This window comes from Carya illinoinensis, chromosome 2 (genome assembly GCF_018687715.1).
Source record: "Carya illinoinensis cultivar Pawnee chromosome 2, C.illinoinensisPawnee_v1, whole genome shotgun sequence".
In the NCBI taxonomy this organism is placed as follows: Eukaryota; Viridiplantae; Streptophyta; class Magnoliopsida; order Fagales; family Juglandaceae; genus Carya; species Carya illinoinensis.
The window spans coordinates 28709115-28731100 of NC_056753.1; the positions used below are offsets into that span (position 1 = coordinate 28709115).

Consider the following 21986-nt stretch of genomic DNA (forward strand, 5'->3'; position numbering starts at 1 on the left):
AGCAAGTTTTTTACACACACCTCAGACAAAGACCTCTTTAGTTCCGATCTAAACTCCATAACACCTTGCTCCTCAAGGAATCTAATGAACATCATTTTAAATTTAGTCGGAGGTGGTGCCTACTCATTACTAATGTTTGTATTAGTAGTGCTTGAAATCCCTTGAGCCACATTAGAAATCTCCCCCACCAGTCACACGAAATGTGTTATACTGTTCGACCAAGCAACTCAAAAGGAGTTTAACTTTGGTCTCTATTTTATCCGGCAACTCATCTCCTTTGCACTTTTTCAACCAAAACTTCAATGCCATCATTATGAATTGGGAATCAAGTACAAAAGCAATATATATCATCAAGTTAAACCTATTTGTAATACCCAAATACTTGTCATACTTGCTTTTTATATTTATGCCAATTGTACTAGTGATTATATCATTACCCATACACATATCATTTAATGCATCTTCAATTGTGCAGAGTTGTTAAAAATAAACATTAGCCGTCATATACCAAGCACTAGAAATGTTCAATGTAACTTCATAAAAAAAATTTAGCAACTCTACAAAAATTGGTGCATTTTTCCAATCATCACTAGTGGAGCTCACAAATTGATCATCCACAGACCACAAACACATATTGTTCAAAGGTTTGTTTGTGTTTTTCAACAGTACTCAACATCAAATATGTGGAGTTCCATCTAATAGGAACATCCAAGCAAATCATCATTCCTCTGATCTTTTCATTTGCCACACAAGTCTTGAACTTGAAAAATCTTGACGGCGAAAATTCACATATCTGGAGGCATCCCTAATCTTTGTTACAAATTCATAAACATCCTTCAAGCCATCCTTAATAATCAAATTCAATATATAAGCTAGGGGTGGGCAGCAGGGCCCCGGAACCCGCTGCCCCGGCCCGTTCGTCCCGCCCCCGATAGGGCGGGGCGGGGTGGGGCACCCAGCGGATGCGGGGGACGGAAACGGACTCCCCCCGGTCCGTTTTTCCCCTGCCCCACACCGGTTATTATATTATATATATAATATACGGATGCTTATATGAAACGACGACGTTTTGTAGTTGACAAAACGACGCCGTTTCATCTTAGGGGGTTTATTATTAACCCACTAAATGAAACGTGTAACAGCCCACTAGAAATTCAATTGTGGAATTTCTATTGACTTTAGGAATCTCGTGAAAACTCCGTAAGTTTACACGAATCGACTAATCGCATAGGTTTTAGCCTGTCAACATAGTTAGTGTTATCACTCACTATGGTGCCAGAAATGCGATTTTAATTATTTGAGATAGTTAGAAGTGTCAGAATACATTATAGTCTACACCACTAGGCTTAATTGAATATTTAAGATTTTTTAGTACTAAGTTTGTTACGTTTATTTTTGGAGTGAATAGTAACCTCGGTAAACGTATTAAGCGCAGTGTTTTCAAAATCACAGTGTGTAATGTCCAAATTAGGTTAGAGAAATTTTATTTGGACACATGAAAATATTTTAGCCACCTTACTCTTCCAAGTCTACTCCACATTTGAAAAATATATTGAGCTGATTTTTATAGATATTATTGGATAGAATATTTTGAGATAATCTTTTATAGATATTTTGGGTAGGAGAAAACCACACTCAACTCTCAACTCCAGCCTTATCATCTCCCTTATCTCGTCCATAAGTATTTCCAGCCAGCACCCACGAACTTATCTTCAATTACACCTTCCAATAAAAGATTATCAAACACTCTCTCTCGGACAGCTTTTAGGAGTTCTTTTGCACGGCCATTTCAAAGCTTTTGTAAGTGTCTTATCATAAAGTCTCTTTCATATAAATTGTTCCTTTTTTAGTCTAGTTTACATGGATATCTTATTTGCCCCATTTGAAGATCATTTGGTCAGTCAAATATTATGTAAACTATAGAAAGGTCATTCTGGGAGATAAACTGGAGAATATGTTATGGTTTGGAGTTTTTGACCAAGCTAATTGATAGATATTGGTCCGAAATTTTTATGGAGTATTGTTAACATGTATATATGACTATTGGTTGAGGATTTTTGCATGATTAAAGGTTTTGATGAAAGATTTTCTTAGATTTAGAAACTTAGAAACTGGAAGAGGAAAAACAGTTTCTGTTTTGAGAAAGTTTAACTCTTTGGTGGTCTAAACCTATTCTAATGACTTTGATAATTTTATTGGAGGATCCTAAGCATCTTATATACATGTTATATTATTATTTTGAAGATATTTCATGTTAGCTTCAAAGATATGAAATTTTATGCAAAGAGATATTCAGATAAGCCAAAGTGTGGATATTCTTGGCTAAATTTATATTTTGGTTAATTTCTAACCATGTGATCTTGAATTAGAAGCTTATATATGTTTTAGGACATCTTTTTAAACCATGTGATGGTTTGGTTTAAAGATCATATATTTATAAGTCATAGATCAAGAGATTTATCAAAACTAGTTGAGGAAAAAGTTTCTGTTTTTGGACTAAGTGTAAAACCAAAAACTCCAAATGTTATTTTGTGATTTTGGTGACTTTAGTTTGATGATTTAAAGCATTGTTGATGTTAGGATGATATTATTAATATGTTAGAAGTAAGATTTGATTTTTGAAATTCTTGGAGATGTTTTGATTTAAGGTCAAAACTTGTGATTCAAGTGCTTGGATCTTTTTACAAAAAAGTTTGGTGTTGATTATTAGTTTTTTTTAAATGGATGTTTTAAGTATGGTTTTGAACTTAGGATTGGAAGATGTTTGTTGCAAAATTTTGATTTAAGCATGAATTTTGAAGTTGGAAGGAATTCCAACAAAAATCAAGGGAAATGGCCTATTGATTTTTTGGCCATAGTGTGTTTTCCATAGTTGTGTTTTGTTTTAAATTTTTCTGAGTTGATATTTAAGTTTATGACAAAATTTACATGAAGAATGTAAATTTTGGAAACTTTTGGAGTTAGTATGCAAAATCCTTAAGTTATGGGTAAAACGGTAATTTTCCTACATGCAGAGAGTAAAATAGAAATTTTACTCTTTAAGTTAGTATCTTCCTTATTTCAATTTATTAGTGATTTAGTGCTAACTTTTAGAATCACTAATTACAGTTCCTCGTGATCGCGCTTAAGGTTTTATAAGAAACGCGAAGATCGAGGTAAGTTAGCTTTTAACTTACTAGCAGTCTACTGTGTATGTGTGCTAAGTAAAAGAACTACAGTGTATGTATGTATGTTATCATATATGTCATGCCATGCCAAGTTATCACGTAACTGTCTATTATACAGAATTTATTATGTCATCAATTTTTATCTGTTACATAATATATTCTGTCATGTATTACTGTACATTACAAGTATGTCATGTTAAATATGTTGTCTATTATATGTTATGTCATATTACGAAATGTTTCTATCTCAAGTTGGTCATGTATTTCAAGTTATGTTCAAGTCACGTTATGTTACGTCAGGGTTTCAGTCTTTTTATATTCCAGTCACGTTTCATCTTGAGTACATTCAGTTTGTGTAGAATACATGGGGCCACAACAACTGTGGAGTATGTATTTAACTACATTGTGACGTGTAGAATACATGGGGCCACAACAACTGTGGAGTATGTATTTACACGTAGAATACATGGGGCCACAACAACTGTGGAGTATGTATTTTTCATGTTAAGTCAAGTTTGTGTAGAATTCATTAGGCCACAACAACTGTGGAGTATGTATTTACACGTAGAATACATGGGGCCACAACAACTGTGGAGTATGTATTTTTCATATTAAGTCAAGTTTGTGTAGAATACATGGGGCCACAACAACTGTAGAGTATGTATTTACACGTAAAATATATGGGGCCACAACAACTGTGGAGTATGTATTTTTCATGTTAAGTCAAGTTTGTGTAGAATACATGGGGCCACAACTACTGTGGAGTATGTATTTACACTTAGAATACATGGGGCTACAACTACTGTGGAGTATGTATTTTTCATATTAATTCAAGTTTCAGAGCAAGTTCATGCTAAGTCAAGTTTCAGATCAAGTTCATGTCAAGTCAAGTTCAGTTCATGTTTCAATTTAAGTTATGTCAATTATGCTATGTTGTACGCTAAATTATACTTTAATTACTTATGAATTTGATTATGCATTTATGCTTTTACTATCATCCATGTATCATTAGCCTGTGTGGAAGTTTTTTGTTAACTTGCTGAGATTTGTAATCAAATCTCACTGTGGTAGTCCCAACTACCATTCTCCCCGAATGGTAGATCCTGTTACAGGACCTGAAGGAGGATCAGGAGCTGACCAACTAAACACAGTCGACTGAACGACGGTGCGTCGTTAATGTTAATATAGTAGTTAAATTACTACTTGTACGATGGAGTTGCATATCCAGTACTTTTGGATCATAACTATTTTGGACTAGTACTGTGATCTTAGTTATTCAATGGATCTTTATATATGAAGTATGTTTTAAGCATTTGGGATATTTTTAATTTGGTGCATAGTATTGCTAAAACAAAAAAAATTATCCGCTGCGAATATTGCATAATGTTAGATGCATGTTAGGAATATTGCATCTTATATGTCATGAACGGGGGTAGGTAACCTTGTGTTGCATGTCTCGACGTTTCAAATGTCCGTCCGATCCCAAACGGAATTTGGGGGCGTCACAGGGTGGTATCAGAGCAATACGTCTCTGGGCAGTAAATCCACATGTACTTAGAAAATGCACCAAATATTAGGTTTGAAATTTAGTCGTCATTAGGCTTGGATTTCTTAAAGGTATGAGAGGTATTATGTGGTTGTAATACGTATATTCGTGTGTTACAGGAAGGGACAAATGACTCGTGGTAGAATACCTCAAAACCCTGAAGGTGGTATCAATCAGGAGAATCATAATTCCCTGATGGATGGAGGATTAGCTGAAACTGTGCGTATGTTGATTGACGTGCTTAGACATCAGCAACAGCAACAAGTGAACGTACCTAGACCCGAAGTTAGGGGTTGTTCATATGAGAAGTTTATACTTTACCGTTACCCAAATTTTTTTGGTAATGAAGGGCCACTGAGAGCCGAGAAATGGATTATAGATATCGAGAGAACGTACGAGATTTGTGGATGTCTTGAGGACCAAAAGGTTCTATATGCTGGATACCTATTCCAAGGAGAAGCTGGAATATGGTGGGATACACGTAGGCAACTTCTAGTTAGAGAACTAGGTAGTATGGCTGCATTGTCTTGGGAGAGGTTCAAGGAAGAGTTTGACAACAGATTCTTTCCAGACTCTGTCAAACAACTGAAAGCCCTGGAGTTTGCGTCCTTAACACAAGGTAGTTTGACTGTAGAGCAGTATGCCGCTAAATTCATGGCATTGGGAAGGTTTGCACCACACTTGATTTCAACTCAAAAGATGCAGGCACAAAAGTTTCAAGCAGAACTTCTGCCTAGAATCTGAAGTCAAGTAGCTTGCCTTAGAATAGAGAATTACCAAGAGTTGGTAAATGTAGCGGCGATAGCAGAGGCTGAGCAGAAGGAATTGGCGATCCAGAACATGACCGATCGAAAGAGGGCCATGCCATTTACTACAAGCAGTAGTGCTGAGAAAAAGAGGCCTTTTTCTAGTCCGGAGAAAGGCAAGGGAATAATGATAGGAGGACAGAAGCCGTCCTTGTATTCACCATGCCCTAAGTGTGGTAAGCTTCATCCTGGAGAATGTTACAGGGGATATGGAGTCTGTTACCGATGCGGAAAACCAGGACATATGATTAGAGATTGTCCTAACGCCAAGCAAGGTAGTGGAGCTGGTGATCGCAAGCCAAGGCCCCACATCCCGGCACGCGTGTATGCAGTAACACCAGGTGATTTTGATGTTGACGCACTTGAAACTGATGAAGCTGGCATCATGACTGGTAATTTTTATTTTATTTTATTTTTCCTTTCCTTTTAGTATTTATGATGTTGCAGGTATTATGAACGTGTTAGAATTAGTATTAATATTGGTGTATATATTTTTTTTTAGGAAGGGTTAATTTGTTTAGGTTCTCGGCATGTGCACTATTCGATTCAGGTGCGTCACAGTCCTTTGTGTCTGCAGCGTTTGCACGAATTTGTAGTTTACAGACTGAACTCTTACCACGACGGGTTGTAGTATTAATTCCCGATGGGAATACAGTATCTTGTACCCGTTTAGTTAAGGATTGTCCGTTAGAGCTAGAAGGAAGGACACTGAAGGCTAACTTGTTAGTATTCGGTCAGATGGAATTCGACCTGATTTTGGGGATGGACTGGCTTTTCAAGCACTACGCTAAGATAGACTGTCGAAAACGAGAGGTTGTGTTTGAACCTCCAACTGAAGACAGGATGAGTTACGCAAGAACATCAGTTAAGGCCACCCCACCTTTGATCTCGGCGTTGCAAGTTAGGAAGTGTATCGATAATGGAGCCTCAGCATTTCTATTGATAACTGTAGAGGAGACAACCAAAACTATAGGAATCCAAGGGATACCTGTGGTTGAAGACTTTCCTGAAGTTTTCGTTGATGAGTTACCTGGTTTACCACCGGATAGAGAAGTAGAATTCCAAATAGAGTTGGAGCCGGCAAAAACTCCGACTCACAAGGCGCCGTATCGTATGGCCCCTACCGAATTGAAGGAGCTCAAGCTACAATTGGAGGAACTTTTGGAGAAGGGTTTTATCCGCCCCAGTTCTTCGCCGTGGGGAGCACCTGTGTTATTCGTGAAGAAAAAAGATGGATCTATGAGGATGTGTATAGATTATAGAGAGTTGAATAAGGTGACGATTAAGAATAGATACCCATTACCCAGAATCAATGATTTGTTGGATCAATTGCAAGGAGCAGCAGTGTTTTCAAAGATTGACCTGAGATCTGGATATCATCAGCTAACAGTCAAGGATCAAGATGTGCTGAAAACTGCCTTTAGGACAAGGTATGGCCACTTCAAGTTTTTGGTGATGCCTTTTGGGTTAACCAATGCTCCAGCCGCATTCATGGACATGATGAACAAAATATTCAGACCTTATTTGGATAATTTTGTTGTCGTATTTATTGATGACATCTTAATCTACTCTAAGAACAAGGAGGAACACAGACATCATCTAAGCATGGCTTTAACTATACTTAAGGATCAGAAACTTTATGCCAAACTTAGTAAGTGTGAGTTCTGGCTGGAAGAAGTAAAATTTCTAGGTCATGTGATCTCTAGTAGAGGAGTAGCAGTAGACCCAAGCAAGATTGAAGCCGTAACGAACTGGCAAAGACCGACCAGTGTGCATGAGATCCGAAGTTTCTTAGGACTGGCTGGTTACTATAGGAGATTTGTGGACCACTCACCGCCCTGACTAAGAAAAATGTGAAATTTACTTGGAATGATAAGTGCGAAACAAGTTTTCTTAAGTTGAAGAAAAGACTTACCACCGCACCGGTACTTACACTGCCGGAACCTCTTAAATCTTTTGTGGTATATAGCGATGCATCTAAGGCAGGACTCGGATGTGTGCTAATGCAAGAAGGAAAAGTGGTTGCTTATGCTTCACGACAACTGAAGAATCACGAGCAGAATTATCCTACTCATGATTTGGAATTAGCTGCAGTAGTTTTTGCTCTTAAAATTTGGAGACATTATTTGTATGGCGAGAAGTGTGAAGTCTTCACGGATCACAAAAGCCTAAAGTACCTGTTTGAGCAGAAGAATCTTAATATGAGACAAAGAAGATGGCTGGAATTAATCAGCGACTATCAGTGCGACATCAAGTATCATCCTGGAAAGGCCAACGTGGTAGCTGATGCTTTAAGCCGCAAGAGCAAACAAGAAGCTTAATCAGTTCTTTCATCAGAAGTAAATTCCCTCTTATGTAGTATGAGAAAACTGTTGATTAGAAACCGTAGTCAGGAAACCATGTTGACTACAATCCAAGAATTCATTCCATTGGACTGGGAAGAACTGAAAGACCGTCAAAAAAAGGACAGTAAACTTGCGGAAGTTGTAAAAAAGATCGAAAAGTCAAAAGGACCAGTGGACTTCAGCCTCAGAGAGGATGGGACTCTGTATTACAAGGACCGAAGAGTCATTCCAGCAGACGAAGAGTTAAAGGAAAAAGTACTAAAGGAAGCTCATAACACACCTTACACTGCTCATCCTGGTAGTACAAAAATGTATCAGGATTTGAAACAATCTTTTTGGTGGGAAGGAATGAAGAAGGACGTAGCAGAGTTTGTGAACAAATGTTCTGTCTGTAGATTAGTAAAAGCAGAGCACCAAAAGCCAGCCGGTAAATTGCAGTCATTGCCAATCCCAGAATGGAAATGGGAGGATATTTCCATGGATTTTATAGTAGGCTTTCCAAGGACCTCAGCCGGAAATAATACTATCTGGGTAATAGTTGATCGCCTGACAAAAAGTGCTCACTTCATACCCATCAAGAATACAGATTCTCTAGAAAGATTGACGAGAATTTATATAGCAGAGATTGTCAGATTGCATGGAGTGCCTAAGACGATCGTATTAGATAGAGACCCTCGTTTTACGTCACGCTTCTGGAAAAGTTTACAAGAATCAATGGGCTCTAGTCTGAGGTTTAGTAGTGCATATCACCCACAAACAGATGGACAGACAAAAAGGATGATTCAAACTTTGGAGGATATGCTAAGAGCCTGTGTTTTGGATTACGAAGGGAATTGGGAGAAACAATTACCTTTGGTAGAATTTGCTTATAACAATAGTTTCCAAGCCACTATTCAAATGGCACCATATGAAGCCTTGTATGGTAAAAAGTGTAGATCACCTCTGTATTGGGATGAAGTAGGGGAAAGCAAAGTAGTTGGACCAGAAGTCTTACAAGAGATTAAGGACCAAGTACACTTGATTAAAGAAAGGATGAAAACAGCACAGAGTCGACAGAAGAGCTACGCTGATAATCGATGGAGGAGCATAGATTTTAAAGTTGGAGATTGGGTCTATGTGAAGGTATCTCCTATGAGAGGAGTAAGTCGTTTCGGAGTGAAAAATAAGTTAAGTCCGAGATATGTGGGACCCTATGAGATAGTGGAGAAAGTGGGAGTAGTTGCATATCGTTTAGAATTGCCAACTGAGTTCCATGGAATTCATAATGTTTTCCACGTGTCTTCTTTGAAAAAGAGTTTTGGGAATCAGACACCAATGATAGTGGATCCCGATAGCATACCTTTACAACCCAACTTGACCTATGAAGAGAAGCCAATGCAAATTCTTGACTGAAAAGATAAAGAGTTGCGGAACCGTAAGATCCCATTGGTCAAAGTACTTTGGCAAAATCATAATATTCAAGAGGCGACTTGGGAGAAGGAAGTTGATATGCGAGCCAAGTACCCCCAGTTATTTGAAATCTAAATTCAGTCTTGTAGAGTTGTTTTGGACTTTTGCTTAATTAATACTTTGTGGTTCACTTGTACGGGACTGGCAATATCAGACGTTGTACTTCTTTGTTCGAATATCAATAAAGTATATGTGTTTCCTTAACTTTTGAATTGTTACTTATGTCGATTTCGAGGACGAAATCTTTTTTTAGGAGGGGAGATTGTAACAGCCCACTAGAAATCCAATTGTGGAATTTCTATTGACTTTAGGAACCTCGTGAAAACTCCGTAAGCTTACACGAATCGACTAATCGCATAGGTTTTAGCCTGTCAACATAGTTAGTGTTATCACTCACTATGGTGCCAGAAATGCGATTTTAATTATTTGAGATAGTTAGAAGTGTCAGAATACATTATAGTCTACACCACTAGGCTTAATTGAATATTTAAGATTTTTCAGTAATAAGTTTGTTACGTTTATTTTTGGAGTGAATAGTAACCTCGGTAAACGTACTAAGCACAGTGTTTTCAAAATCACAGTGTGTAATGTCTAAATTAGGTTAGAGAAATTTTATTTGGACACATGAAAATATTTTAGCCACCTTACTCTTCCAAGTCTACTCCACATTTGAAAAATATATTGAGCTGATTTTTATAGATATTATTGGATAGAATATTTTGAGATAATCTTTTATAGATATTTTGGGTAGGAGAAAACCACACTCAACTCTCAACTCCAGCCTTATCATCTCCCTTATTTTGTCCATAAGTATCTCCAGCCAGCACCCACGAACTTATCTTCAATTACACCTTCCAATAAAAGATTATCAAACACTCTCTCTCGGACAGCTTTTAGGAGTTCTTTTGCACGCCCATTTCGAAGCTTTTGTAAGTGTTTTATCATAAAGTCTCTTTCATATAAGTTGTTCCTTTTTTATTCTAGTTTACATGGATATCTTATTTGCCCCATTTGAAGATCATTTTGTCAGTCAAATATTATGTAAACTATAGAAAGGTCATTCTAGGAGATAAACTGGAGAATATATTATGGTTTGGAGTTTTTGACCAAGCTAATTGATAGATATTGGTCTGAAATTTTTATGGAGTATTGTTAACATGTATATATGACTATTGGTTGAGGATTTTTGCATGATTAAAGGTTTTGATGAAAGATTTTCTTAGATTTAGAAACTTAGAAACTGGAAGAGGAAAAACAGTTTCTGTTTTGAAACAGTTTAACTCTTTGATGGTCTAAATCTATTCTAATGACTTTGATAATTTCATTGGAGGATCTTAAGCATCTTATATACATGTTATATTATTATTTTGAAGATATTTCATGTTAGTTTCAAATATATGAAATTTTATGCAAAGAGATATTCAGATAAGCCAAAGTGTGAGTATTCTTGGCTAAATTTATATTTTGGTTAATTTCTAACCATGTGATCTTGAATTAGAAGCTTATATATGTTTTAGGACATCTTTTTAAACCATGTGATGGTTTGGTTTGAAGATCATATATTTATAAGTCATAGATCAAGAGATTTATCAAAACTAGTTGAGGAAAAAGTTTCTGTTTTTGGACTAAGTGTAAAACCAAAAACTCCAAATGTTATTTTGTGATTTTGGTGACTTTAGTTTGATGATTTAAAGCATTGTTGATGTTAGGATGATATTATGAATATGTTAGAAGTAAGATTTGATTTTTGAAATTCTTGGAGATGTTTTGATTTAAAGACAAAACTTGTGATTCAAGTGCTTGGATCTTTTTACAAAAAAGTTTGGTGTTGATTATTAGTTTTTTTTAAATGGATGTTTTAAGTATGGTTTTGAACTTAGGATTGGAAGATGTTTGTTGCAAAATTTTGATTTCAGCATGAGTTTTGAAGTTGGAAGGAATTGCAACAAAAATCAAGGGAAATGGCCTATGGATTTTTTGGCCATAGTGTGTTTTTCATAGTTGTGTTTTGTTTTAAATTTTTCTGAGTTGATATTTAAGTTTATGACAAAATTTACATGAGGAATGTAAATTTTGGAAACTTTTGGAATTAGTATGCAAAATCCTTAAGTTATGGGTAAAACGGTAATTTTCCTACATGCAGAGAGTAAAATAGAAATTTTACTCTTTAAGTTAGTATCTTCCATATTTCAATTTATTAGTGATTTAGTGCTAACTTTTAGAATCATTAATTACAGTTCCTCGTGATCGCGCTTAAGGTTTTATAAGAAACGCGAAGATCGAGGTAAGTTAGCTTTTAACTTACTAGCAGTCTACTGTGTATGTGTGCTAAGTAAAAGAACTACAGTGTATGTATGTATGTTATCATATATGTCATGCCATACCAAGTTATCATGTAATTGTCTATTATACAGAATTTATTATGTCATCAATTTTTATCTGTTACATAATATATTCTGTCATGTATTACTATACATTACAAGTATGTCATGTTAAATATGTTGTCTATTATATGTTATGCCATATTACGAAATGTTTCTATCTCAAGTTGGTCATGTATTTCAAGTTATGTTCAAGTCACGTTATGTTACGTCAGGGTTTCAGTCCTTTCATATTCCAGTCACGTTTCATCTTGAGTACATTCAGTTTGTGTAGAATACATGGGGCCACAACAACTGTGGAGTATGTATTTAACTACATTGTGACGTGTAGAATACATGGGGCCACAATAACTGTGGAGTATGTATTTACACGTAGAATACATGGGGCCACAACAACTGTGGAGTATGTATTTTTCATGTTAAGTCAAGTTTGTGTAGAATTCATGGGGCCACAACAACTGTGGAGTATGTATTTACACGTAGAATACATGGGGCCACAACAACTGTGGAGTATGTATTTTTCATGTTAAGTCAAGTTTGTGTAGAATACATGGGGCCACAACAACTGTGGAGTATGTATTTACACGTAGAATACATGGGGCCACAACGACTGTGGAGTATGTATTTTTCATGTTAATTCAAGTTTCAAAGCAAGTTCATGCTAAGTCAAGTTTCAGATCAAGTTCATGTCAAGTCAAGTTCAGTTCATGTTTCAATTTAAGTTATGTCAATTATGCTATGATGTACGCTAAGTTATACTTTAATTACTTATGAATTTGATTATGCATTTATGCTTTTACTATCATCCATGTATCATTAGCCTGTGTGGAAGTTTTTTGTTAACTTGCTGAGATTTGTAATCAAATTTCACTGTGGTAGTCCCAACTACCATTCCCCCCGAATGGTAGATCCTGTTACAGGACCTGAAGGAGGATCAGGAGCTGACCAACTAGACATAGTCGACTGAACGACGGTGCGTCGTTAATGTTAATATAGTAGTTAAATTACTACTTGTACGATGGAGTTGCATATCCAGTACTTTTGGATCATAACTATTTTGGACTAGTACTGTGATCTTAGTTATTCAATGAATCTTTATATATGAAGTATGTTTTAAGCATTTGGGATATTTTTAATTTGGTGCATAGTATTGCTAAAAAAAAAAAAATTATCCGCTGCGAATATTGCATAATGTTAGATGCATGTTAGGAATATTGCATCTTATATGTCATGAACGGGGGTAGGTAACCTTGTGTTGCATGTCTCGACGCTTCAAATGTCCGTCCGATCCCAAACGGAATTTGGGGGTGTCACAAAACGGCACTGTTTTGTCCACCACAAAACAGCGTCGTTTCATTAATGGGTTAACCCTATGCATTCCCCCCCGCCCCCCGCGTCCCCTGACTCCCTTCCCCTCCCCTCCCGAGTCCCGGCCTTCGTAGATAGCACGAAACCCACTCCCGTCGCCTTAGGGTTTCCCTCCTCCCTCTCGCAACCAGTCCGTCCGCCGCACACCGTGTTCCCTCCTCCCTCTCTCTCGCACGACGCATGACGCCGGACGCACGCCGCACGCCGTACGGTACATAGTAAGTTAAATTTTATCCTCCTCTTTTGATTTTCTCCGTTGATTTTTTTTTTTTTAGTTTTGATCGGAGATTGGAGGAATGATGGGGTTGAATCGGAGATGGAGGATGGGATTTGTGAATTGTGTGCTGTGGATTCGTGTGATTGTGTGATTGTTTCGGATTGGTATTTTTTTGGATTCATTGGATTGTTTTTTTTTTTTTGTAAATTTCATTGAAACCCCCTAAATTGATTTAGGGGTTTCATCAATTTATTTTTAGGGGTTTCATTGATTGAAACCCCTAAGACATAGCTTTGAATCTTAATTCCTTTGATTCCAAAATAGGAATGATCAATTTTTAATTTGTTGCTTGTAAATATGTAAACTACTTATGCTTTTCATATTGTAATTTAGACAAAAGATTCATACAGTCTTAGATTGTATAAATTTCATGTACTTTCTTTAAAAAATTTAAGAAAAATCAAGGACTCATATGAAAAGAAAAAAAAATTATGGTGGGCACCTCTTTTTCTCAATAATTTTATACGGGAGTTGCACCTTTTAAGTTTATATCTAGCACTACTCATGATTAAATATGAGTTAAACATTGTTTATTTGTTCTTTTATTTTTTTTTATCTTAAAAAGACAGTTTTCTCAAGTGATTGAAGATATAGAAGCTCAACATTTTGTACAAGTAAAATACAAATTAGCTTGTCTATAAAAATTATAATTAACCTTCAAAACTAAAATTACTGTTGCAATGTGATGATATATTCAGATCATTCGCTAGTTTTGAAGGGCAAAATTTAATTGAAAAGTTTGGTCACATGCTGCATGCATTTCAGGCTTTGAAATAATGATGAGAATGCAAACATTGTATATTATGGTATTAATGTAATTACTTTGCCCAATATTTCTAAGGTCATGATATAAATAATCTTATGGGGCCTAAATTAGGTTTAATAGGCCAATTTTAAATAAACTGACGGGTTATTTTGATGGAAATTGCGTGACACTCCTAACCTATGGGAATTGGGTGTTACAATTAATAACAATTTCAAGAATATGGGACGCAATAATAGGCTATGCTAGGTTTTTAATTTTTTAAAGAAAGTTTTCAAAAAAAAAAAAAATTCCAACTTCAATCTAAACATCTTTTACACATACAAAAAATTTTATATTTCTCAAGTGAAATTCTCACATAATTATTTGCCAAGATTTTTGTGGGAAAAAGAAAAAAAACAAAAACCATATCCACTTTCACTAAAAACATGAAAAAAACACATCTCACACAATATGAATATTTATCCAACTATTTTGTCAAATCTATTACCCACAATGCAAACAACTTCTTATTTTTCTATTTTTTTGACAAAAATGATCAAAGATTTCATTAGCCATAAATGCTCAAATGTTGTAATTAATTTATGGCAGCCATTCTAACTCTACAAAACTGGCTATCCAAGGAAGAAGGTAAATTTTCAAAATAGGAAAAATATCAAATCAGACTCTTGCTCATTAATTTATGAGAAATGCTATATGTCTCATTGGGTTCTCTCGATGGTGGGTGTCGATTTTTTTTTTTTTAAACTTAATGATTAAAGAAGTATTTTTTTAATGATATTGTAATTTTTTAAAAAAATGTTAAAAAATATATATGAAAAAAGTAAAAAATTGATGATATTGTAATCATTTTATATGTTTATTTTTACATAATCTTTTTATGATTAAAGTATTTTAAAAAAATAAACAGATCAAATATACTAGCAAGAAACCCCTAAATCGATTTAGGGTTTCGGATTGGAACCCCAAATCCAAAACCCTAATTTGGTGGTTGGGGTTTCATTGATTGAAACCCCTAAATTGAATTAGGGGTTTCAATCAATGAGGGGCCTAATTTGATTTAGGGTTTCGGATTGGAACCCCAAACCCAATTATTTTTTTGATGTATGCAGTTTTGTATGCAATTTTTGCTGATTGTGTTGGATTGCACTTTGAATTTTATTATTATTTTTTTGTTGGAGAATCAGGAATGTCTTCGGATTTCAGTGATAGCTCGCCTTCCCCAGCCAACACCTCTACCCCAAAAACTAACCATACTCCTACCCCTATAACAAGTACACCTTGCCCTGCTCCGAAACCCACACAAGGCAAGAAACCTGTATCCATAGTTTGGCAACACTTTACCAAACTAGAGGGTGGTGACCCCAACAACTCACAAGCTAAATGTAATCACTGTGGAATATGGATGTCACTATAGGAAACATGGTACATCCCAACTGAAGGTCCATCTAGAGGAACAATGCAAGAAGAGTCCAATTTTAAAATCCTTAATAGAGAAGGGTCAATTTAGACTAGATTTTAAAATGACGGATGGGAGTAGTGGGGCTGGGGGGCCAACATTGAAGGGGTATATGAAGTATAACCCCGATGAGTGTAGAAGGAAGTTAGCTCGTATGATTGTCATGGACGAGCTGCCTTTTCAGTTTGTGGAGGGTAAAGGGTTCCAAGAATTTGTCCAAGAGTTGGAACCGAGATTTGTACTTCCTTCTCGTCACACTGTGGCAAAGGATATTAAGAAGATGTACCTCTGTGATAAAGATGTTTTGAGGGGCCAATTGGCAGGTTTGGTAGTTTGCCTCACTACCGATACTTGGACTTCTATCCAAAATATGAATTACATGTCGTTGACTGTGCATTTTGTTGATGCTGATTGGGTTCTGCACAAAAAGATTATTAAATTTTGTCAAATAACTGATCATAAGGGTGAGACGATTGGGAAGGCCTTGGAGGACGCAATAAAGGAGTGGGGATTGGAAAAAGTTTTGTCTGTGTCAGTTGATAATGCGCCGTCTAATGATGTCGCATTGGGATATCTAAAGAATTATCTTAAAGATGCAAATAAGACATTCTTGGGTGGTGAATAATTGCATGTTAGATGTGCTGCACATATTTTGAATTTAATTGTGACTGAGGGGTTAAAAGATGTTGATGACTCGGTTGCACGAGTTAGAATGGCTGTGAAATGGGTGAGGTCTTCTCCTTCTAAATTGGAGAAATTCAAAGTTGCTGCAAAGGATGCGGGCATAACATCGAAGAAGGGTCTTTGTACTGATGTTCCTACCAGATGGAACTCAACCTTCTTGATGTTGAAGGCGGTTCAAGAATATAAGACAGCCTTTCAATTATTGGGTGATGAAGACATCCAATATGTCAAATACTTTGATGAGCACGGGAGATCACGAAAGCCTAATGATGATGATTGGGTGGTAGTTTCTACTTTCGTTGATTTTCTTGGATTATTTTATGATGTCACATTGAATATATCTAGTTCTTTGTACCCTACATCCTATGGATTTTGTCAACAAATATGTAGGGTAAAAGAAGAATTAGAAGATATGCGTAGGGGTTCCAATGAAAGGATGAGGGGGATGGCAGTGACTATGATGCTAAAATATGACAAGTATTGGGGAGATTTGACTAGAATGAATATTTTCTTATATGTGGTTGTTATTCTTGATCCTCATCTGAAAGTTTCAGGCTTGTTATATGGGTTGAGACTTATTCACGATCAGGTATAGACTGAACTTATTGGTAAATTGGCCCGAGATACCCTGAAAAAATTGTATGATGAGTTTAATGCAATTAAGGGTGGTACTACATCGAAAACACATACACCGACCCCAACGTCTTCTATAGACACCGTGACCGGGCCTCCTACAAAGAAGCGCAGAATGCCGTGGACTAAGACCCTCGCACAGAATCTCACACTAGTCCATCAATCTACGGAGGTCGTTTCTGAGTTAGACAACTATTTGTCAGCGGATATGGTCCAAGATGATGATGATCATTTCGATATATTAGGATGGTGGAAGAATGCCTCAAAGAAATATCCCATCATTTCTGATATTGCCTGCTGTATGTTGGCCATCCCTATTAGCACCGTTGCCTCAGAGTCAGCCTTTAGTACCGGAGGTCGTATATTGAATCCTTTCTGTAGTTCATTGTCTCCTACAACTGTAGAGGCATTGATATGCACACAGAGTTGGACGATAGGAAAGGATATTCATGTTTCGGATATTTTAGATTTTAAGGAGACCGATGAGGGTAGTGATCAGTCTGGATTTGGACCACCTGGTAATTGTTTTTTATTTTATTATTTTAATTTATTTATATTCATTTCCATTTCATCGTTATTAATTTTAATATTAATTTTTGTAGTAACATATGAGACGTCTAGCACCTCTGCAACATAAAAATGTGCTCAAGCCTGGGCCGCCCCAACTGTCACACCCCTTAACTCAAAGACAAGCCACAGCTGACAAGCCTCTTTAGAATATTCAATTTTTAATTATTTGATCAAATTTTGTATTCAATAATTTGTAATGTTGATACAATGTCCCTTGGACACTTTTATGTTTGTAATTTTGTAATTGTTTAGCTTTTCAATTTTGTAATAACTTAGTTATTATTATTAGTTTATTACATATTAGACTCTTAGACTAGTAACTTTTATTAGCCATAAAATCAATTACTATTCATAACACTTTTTTTTTTTAATCTGGTTTTTAAATTTTTTTTTCCTTTTTACTTATAATTTTATGGGCTGAAAAATGAAAATGGCCTACAAGCTTGTTTTGAGCTAAAAATACAACATTGTGGGTCATTTTTGGTCTATTGCTGAGGTTTCTGGGCCGAAAATGGCCTAGAAATTGCTTCTGGGCCATTTTCGGCCTAGAAAATGCTTCTGGTCCCAAGGGGGTGCGGGGGGGCGGACGGATTGCCCCCCCACACCGTAACCCGTCATGCGGGACGGGGTACCCCGCCCCCGCACACCAGGGGAAGGGGACGGGGAAGTTTTTTCCCATCCACCCCATGTGGGGGCGGGGGGCGGGGGGAGGGAGAGGGGTCTACCCCGCACCGTATGGTGTGGGTAGCACCCCTAATATAAGCAGCGCACTACATGTGAAGAAATTTACTATTCAATATAGTACAATCATTATCTTTTATTATCCTCCTCATGTAATCAATAACAACATCATTTAAGGAGGCATTATCAATTGTGATGGTCAAAATCTTATCAACACCTCATTTATGCAATCTCAAATCTAACACCCTCCCAATAGTTTTGCCCATATAGTTAGTAATTTGGCAAAACTTGATTATTTTCTTATGTAATCTCAAATTGTAATCAATAAAACATGCAATACTACACATACAGTTCATATTTTGCACCGATGTCCACGTATCAGTTGTCAGACAACTTCTTTGACCATCCAACAATTTCTTTAGATGTATCTTCTCTTTGTTATACAGTTTAATACAATCCATTTTTAAAGTAGTTCGGAATGGTAAAATAAATCGAGACTCTAAATCAGTCACAAATTTAATAAACCATTCATTCTCCACTAGCGTAAAACACAATTCACATCTAATAAAAAACTTAGCTGTTGATACCTTAAGTTTTTCTACATCATATTTTACTAGACTTAATTTGTGTGCTACACACTCTATCCTCTGCATCCGTTTTAACACTAGAAGTTTGACTTTTTTCAACTCCTTTAACTTTAAGAATGGAAGTTTCATATACATTTTGGATGTGGTATATCATGGATGAAGTGTCATTTTTGTATTGACAACTGTATAGCTTAGCACAATAATTGCACTGAGCTTTTAAGTTATCAAGGTCAATAGATTCCACCTTAGTAAAGTGTTCACATACAAAATATTAGTTGCTAGGTCTTTTTTTGTATTTATTGGGTAAAGATAGAATGGAACGGGTAGGATGTTGTGTATATGTGGATGAAAGGATTGGAAGACTTCCAAACTTCTCTACATCCACTGGAATAGAAGAGGATTCGCCTACCCCTTAGGCTGTACCAACATTTCAAATCATAGTATCTTCTTTCACCTATTAAAGGTACAACAAAACCAAAGAAAAACAGGAAATTAAAAACAAGTATGACAAATTGACCACCACCATATATTATGGAAAATAATAAATACCAAAAAAATAACATATATTATGGCAAATAATATACAAATAATCACAAAGAGTTGCTGCCTACGAAGTTTTGGCGTAAGAATGTATTATGCAAATTGATAAGTAAAATGGCCAAAAAATAGAGAAAAATGACTCTCTCATGTGTACTGTTTATTAATAAAAAATTCTATAGATTAAAATATTTAAATTTCTATTTTTTAGTGAGCAATGTACCGGGACGTGCACAGGCTTTGATTGGATTAGGTTTGCGATTCTGATCACAGCTTGACTGCATGTAATGGTGATCATGCTGGGATTTAACTGATGTATGCCTAGCTAATATCTCAGTATACTAAATACCAAGGATTCTAAAACTATTGAAGAAAAAAAAAATGCAAAAATAATATCATATATATATATGGGTTATTAAAAGAGGATTTTATGACATTTATTTGAGCTTTGAATGTTGGTCTACGGTCTATTTCTTTGATACTGATGATATAAGGAAACTCCACCAAGCTGCTGCAAATCAAAAGGCCACAAAGAGGATTGATGTTTCCAATTTCAAGTCATGAAACCAAATAAGGTAAGAAATACTGATTAGCTTATAATTTCTCATTCTGTCTTTAATGTAGTTTTATATTCAAATCCAAACACATCTTATACACTATAAGTATATAAAATCAAGACTATGAGCCAGTTGGTTTAAAAGTTGCTATTGAAGTTTCATATTATGTTCATATTACATTTGTATATATGTATTAGCCTATTGTACCTACCTACATGGTATCTTGGGAACATGACAATTGAAATTTCTCTTGAAAATGGAGTGTCACTTTTCATGCAAAATAGGGTATTAATTTTGTAAAGGAAAAATGCAAAATTAATTCTTGAATTTTGCACGGTTATCTTTTCATGCAAAGCTAGCCTAAGTTTCTAGCTATTGAAAAGTGCAAAAACCAAAACAAAAAACAAAAAAACAAAAAAAAAAATCAGTTTTAATAGTTTAAAATACCAAATGCAAAATGTAATTGAGGCATATAGATGAAATTAATACATCAAAAGCTTTAAGAAAACTTATAGCAAACAGATCCAGGTAATTGAATACACAACAAGCAATACCATGAAATACTAGCCATCCAAGACTCAATCCAACTAAGCAGAGGATATAAACAACAACAACAAGACTCAATCCATCGAGTCACTAAGTCACTGTAGCAGTAACATTTTGTCTATTAAACAACCTAGAAGCTGCTTTAGATCACAAATTACACAAACCATCAAATGAATATATGGTATATAGCAATCAAACTACACTTAATTAAAACTAACTCCCATATAAACCAGCAGCAATAATAATAAAGATTAATCATAGAAACCCATCTGAAATTTGGGAATCATTTGTGACATTCACTCAATGAAAAAATGTCAAAATAATAAGTATGCTCAGATCATGACGAGGTGAATAAACTCAACCATAAAGACCCATAAATAAAATCAAACGATAAATGGTAAAAGCTCAACATTTGCATGAGCTGTAAAAGCTCGATAGTGTTAACACAGAGAGAGAGAGAGACAGAGACAAAGAAAAACCAACTTTGATCCGCGCACAAGGATGAAGACGATGGAGCTTGATGAAGACGGCGAAGCAACCAGATGAAGACAACGGCGTGACAAAGCTGATTTTGATCTACAGAGGAGGCTAGGGTTTCGACGTGAGTGAGAGTGAGAGAGATTAATTGGTCTGAGAGTAATATGGAGGGTAATCTAACAAGAGCGTTGTTTTGATACAGGTGGTCTGTTTTTAGAAAAACCCATATGCCGGGTTTTAAACCTGGGTTCTAGGTTTAAAACCGGTACCCGGCCTGGGTTTTATTATGCGGTACCCAGCCTTAGATTCTTTCTGGTCGAAACCCGTAACCAGAACTCGATTAACCAAATTCCGAACTGAGCCAACACGGGCTGGATGAATAGTCCTATGTGTAGTCTGCTACACTTCTAGCACAATGAAAGAAGTTAGAACGAGGAAAGCATAGAAATAGAAAATAAAGAGAAGAGTGTTTGGGCAAACCCATTTGAAAAGTCGTGAAATTTTTGTTTCTAGGCCATGGATGGTTTTTGGGAAGGTGTCAAGGGAGCATGAAATGATGGACAGGTGTCGAGTTTTTCTCCATAGAGAGTGGGGGAGTGGGCTGCTTGTGTTGAAGAGTTGGGAGCTTTTTGGACAAGTTTATTTATTTATTGTTTTTTTGGTTGGTGTCTTATTGCCTTTATACGTCGGGGAGGGGAATGGCGACGACGTCTGCTATTTGCTGGATTTCACTCCGACCAATAACACGGGTTGTTTGTTGGGGATGGGAAATGCTCTGACGGGAAAAATATCGAACACATAAGATATGAAAGAAAGATTTAAATTTATTGGCGTGATACAATGTAATGTAAGTTTATGAAATCTCTTTTGTGTATCTATCTCTAATGGGAAATGATAGGGATCCCTTTATTTGTCCTGCTCAAATTTTTTTTTTTCTTTTGAATTTTTTTTTACAGAAAAATTAAGAAAATGTTGTTTAATTATATTGTGAATTTTATTCATTTTTTCAAAATATTTAAAAGTATTAAAAAAATTATTTAAAAAAATATTTAAAAGTGTTTTTGTAAAAAATATTTTTACCCAATAAATACTTTGAAAAAATATTTAAAATGAATAAAATTCATAATATAATTAAATATAATTTTCTTAATCT

At 35.7% G+C, this 21986-nt stretch overlaps 1 protein-coding gene across 1 annotated transcript; it reads left to right on the top strand.

Annotated features, from left to right (window-relative positions):
- The first annotated feature begins 4842 nt into the window (after positions 1-4842).
- LOC122301871 lies at positions 4843-6943 on the top strand. Its single transcript, XM_043113235.1, has 5 exons — positions 4843-4932; positions 5257-5381; positions 5478-5911; positions 6022-6705; positions 6903-6943. The coding sequence occupies exons 1-5, from the start codon at positions 4843-4845 to the stop codon at positions 6941-6943; spliced, it is 1374 nt and encodes a 457-aa protein (XP_042969169.1).
- Positions 6944-21986: the final 15043 nt, after the last annotated feature.

What these genes read in the sequence shown, in the direction of transcription:
- LOC122301871 (XM_043113235.1), top strand. Translation starts at nt 4,843, where the DNA reads ATGACTCGTGGTAGAATACCTCAAAACCCTGAAGGTGGTATCAATCAG. An exon ending in TGAAGCTGGCATCATGACTG is followed by an intron (nt 5,912 to 6,021) that starts GTAATTTTTATT and finishes ATTTTTTTTTAG; the next exon opens with GAAGGGTTAATTTGTTTAGG. An exon ending in GAAGGGTTTTATCCGCCCCA is followed by an intron (nt 6,706 to 6,902) that starts GTTCTTCGCCGT and finishes GGATATCATCAG; the next exon opens with CTAACAGTCAAGGATCAAGA.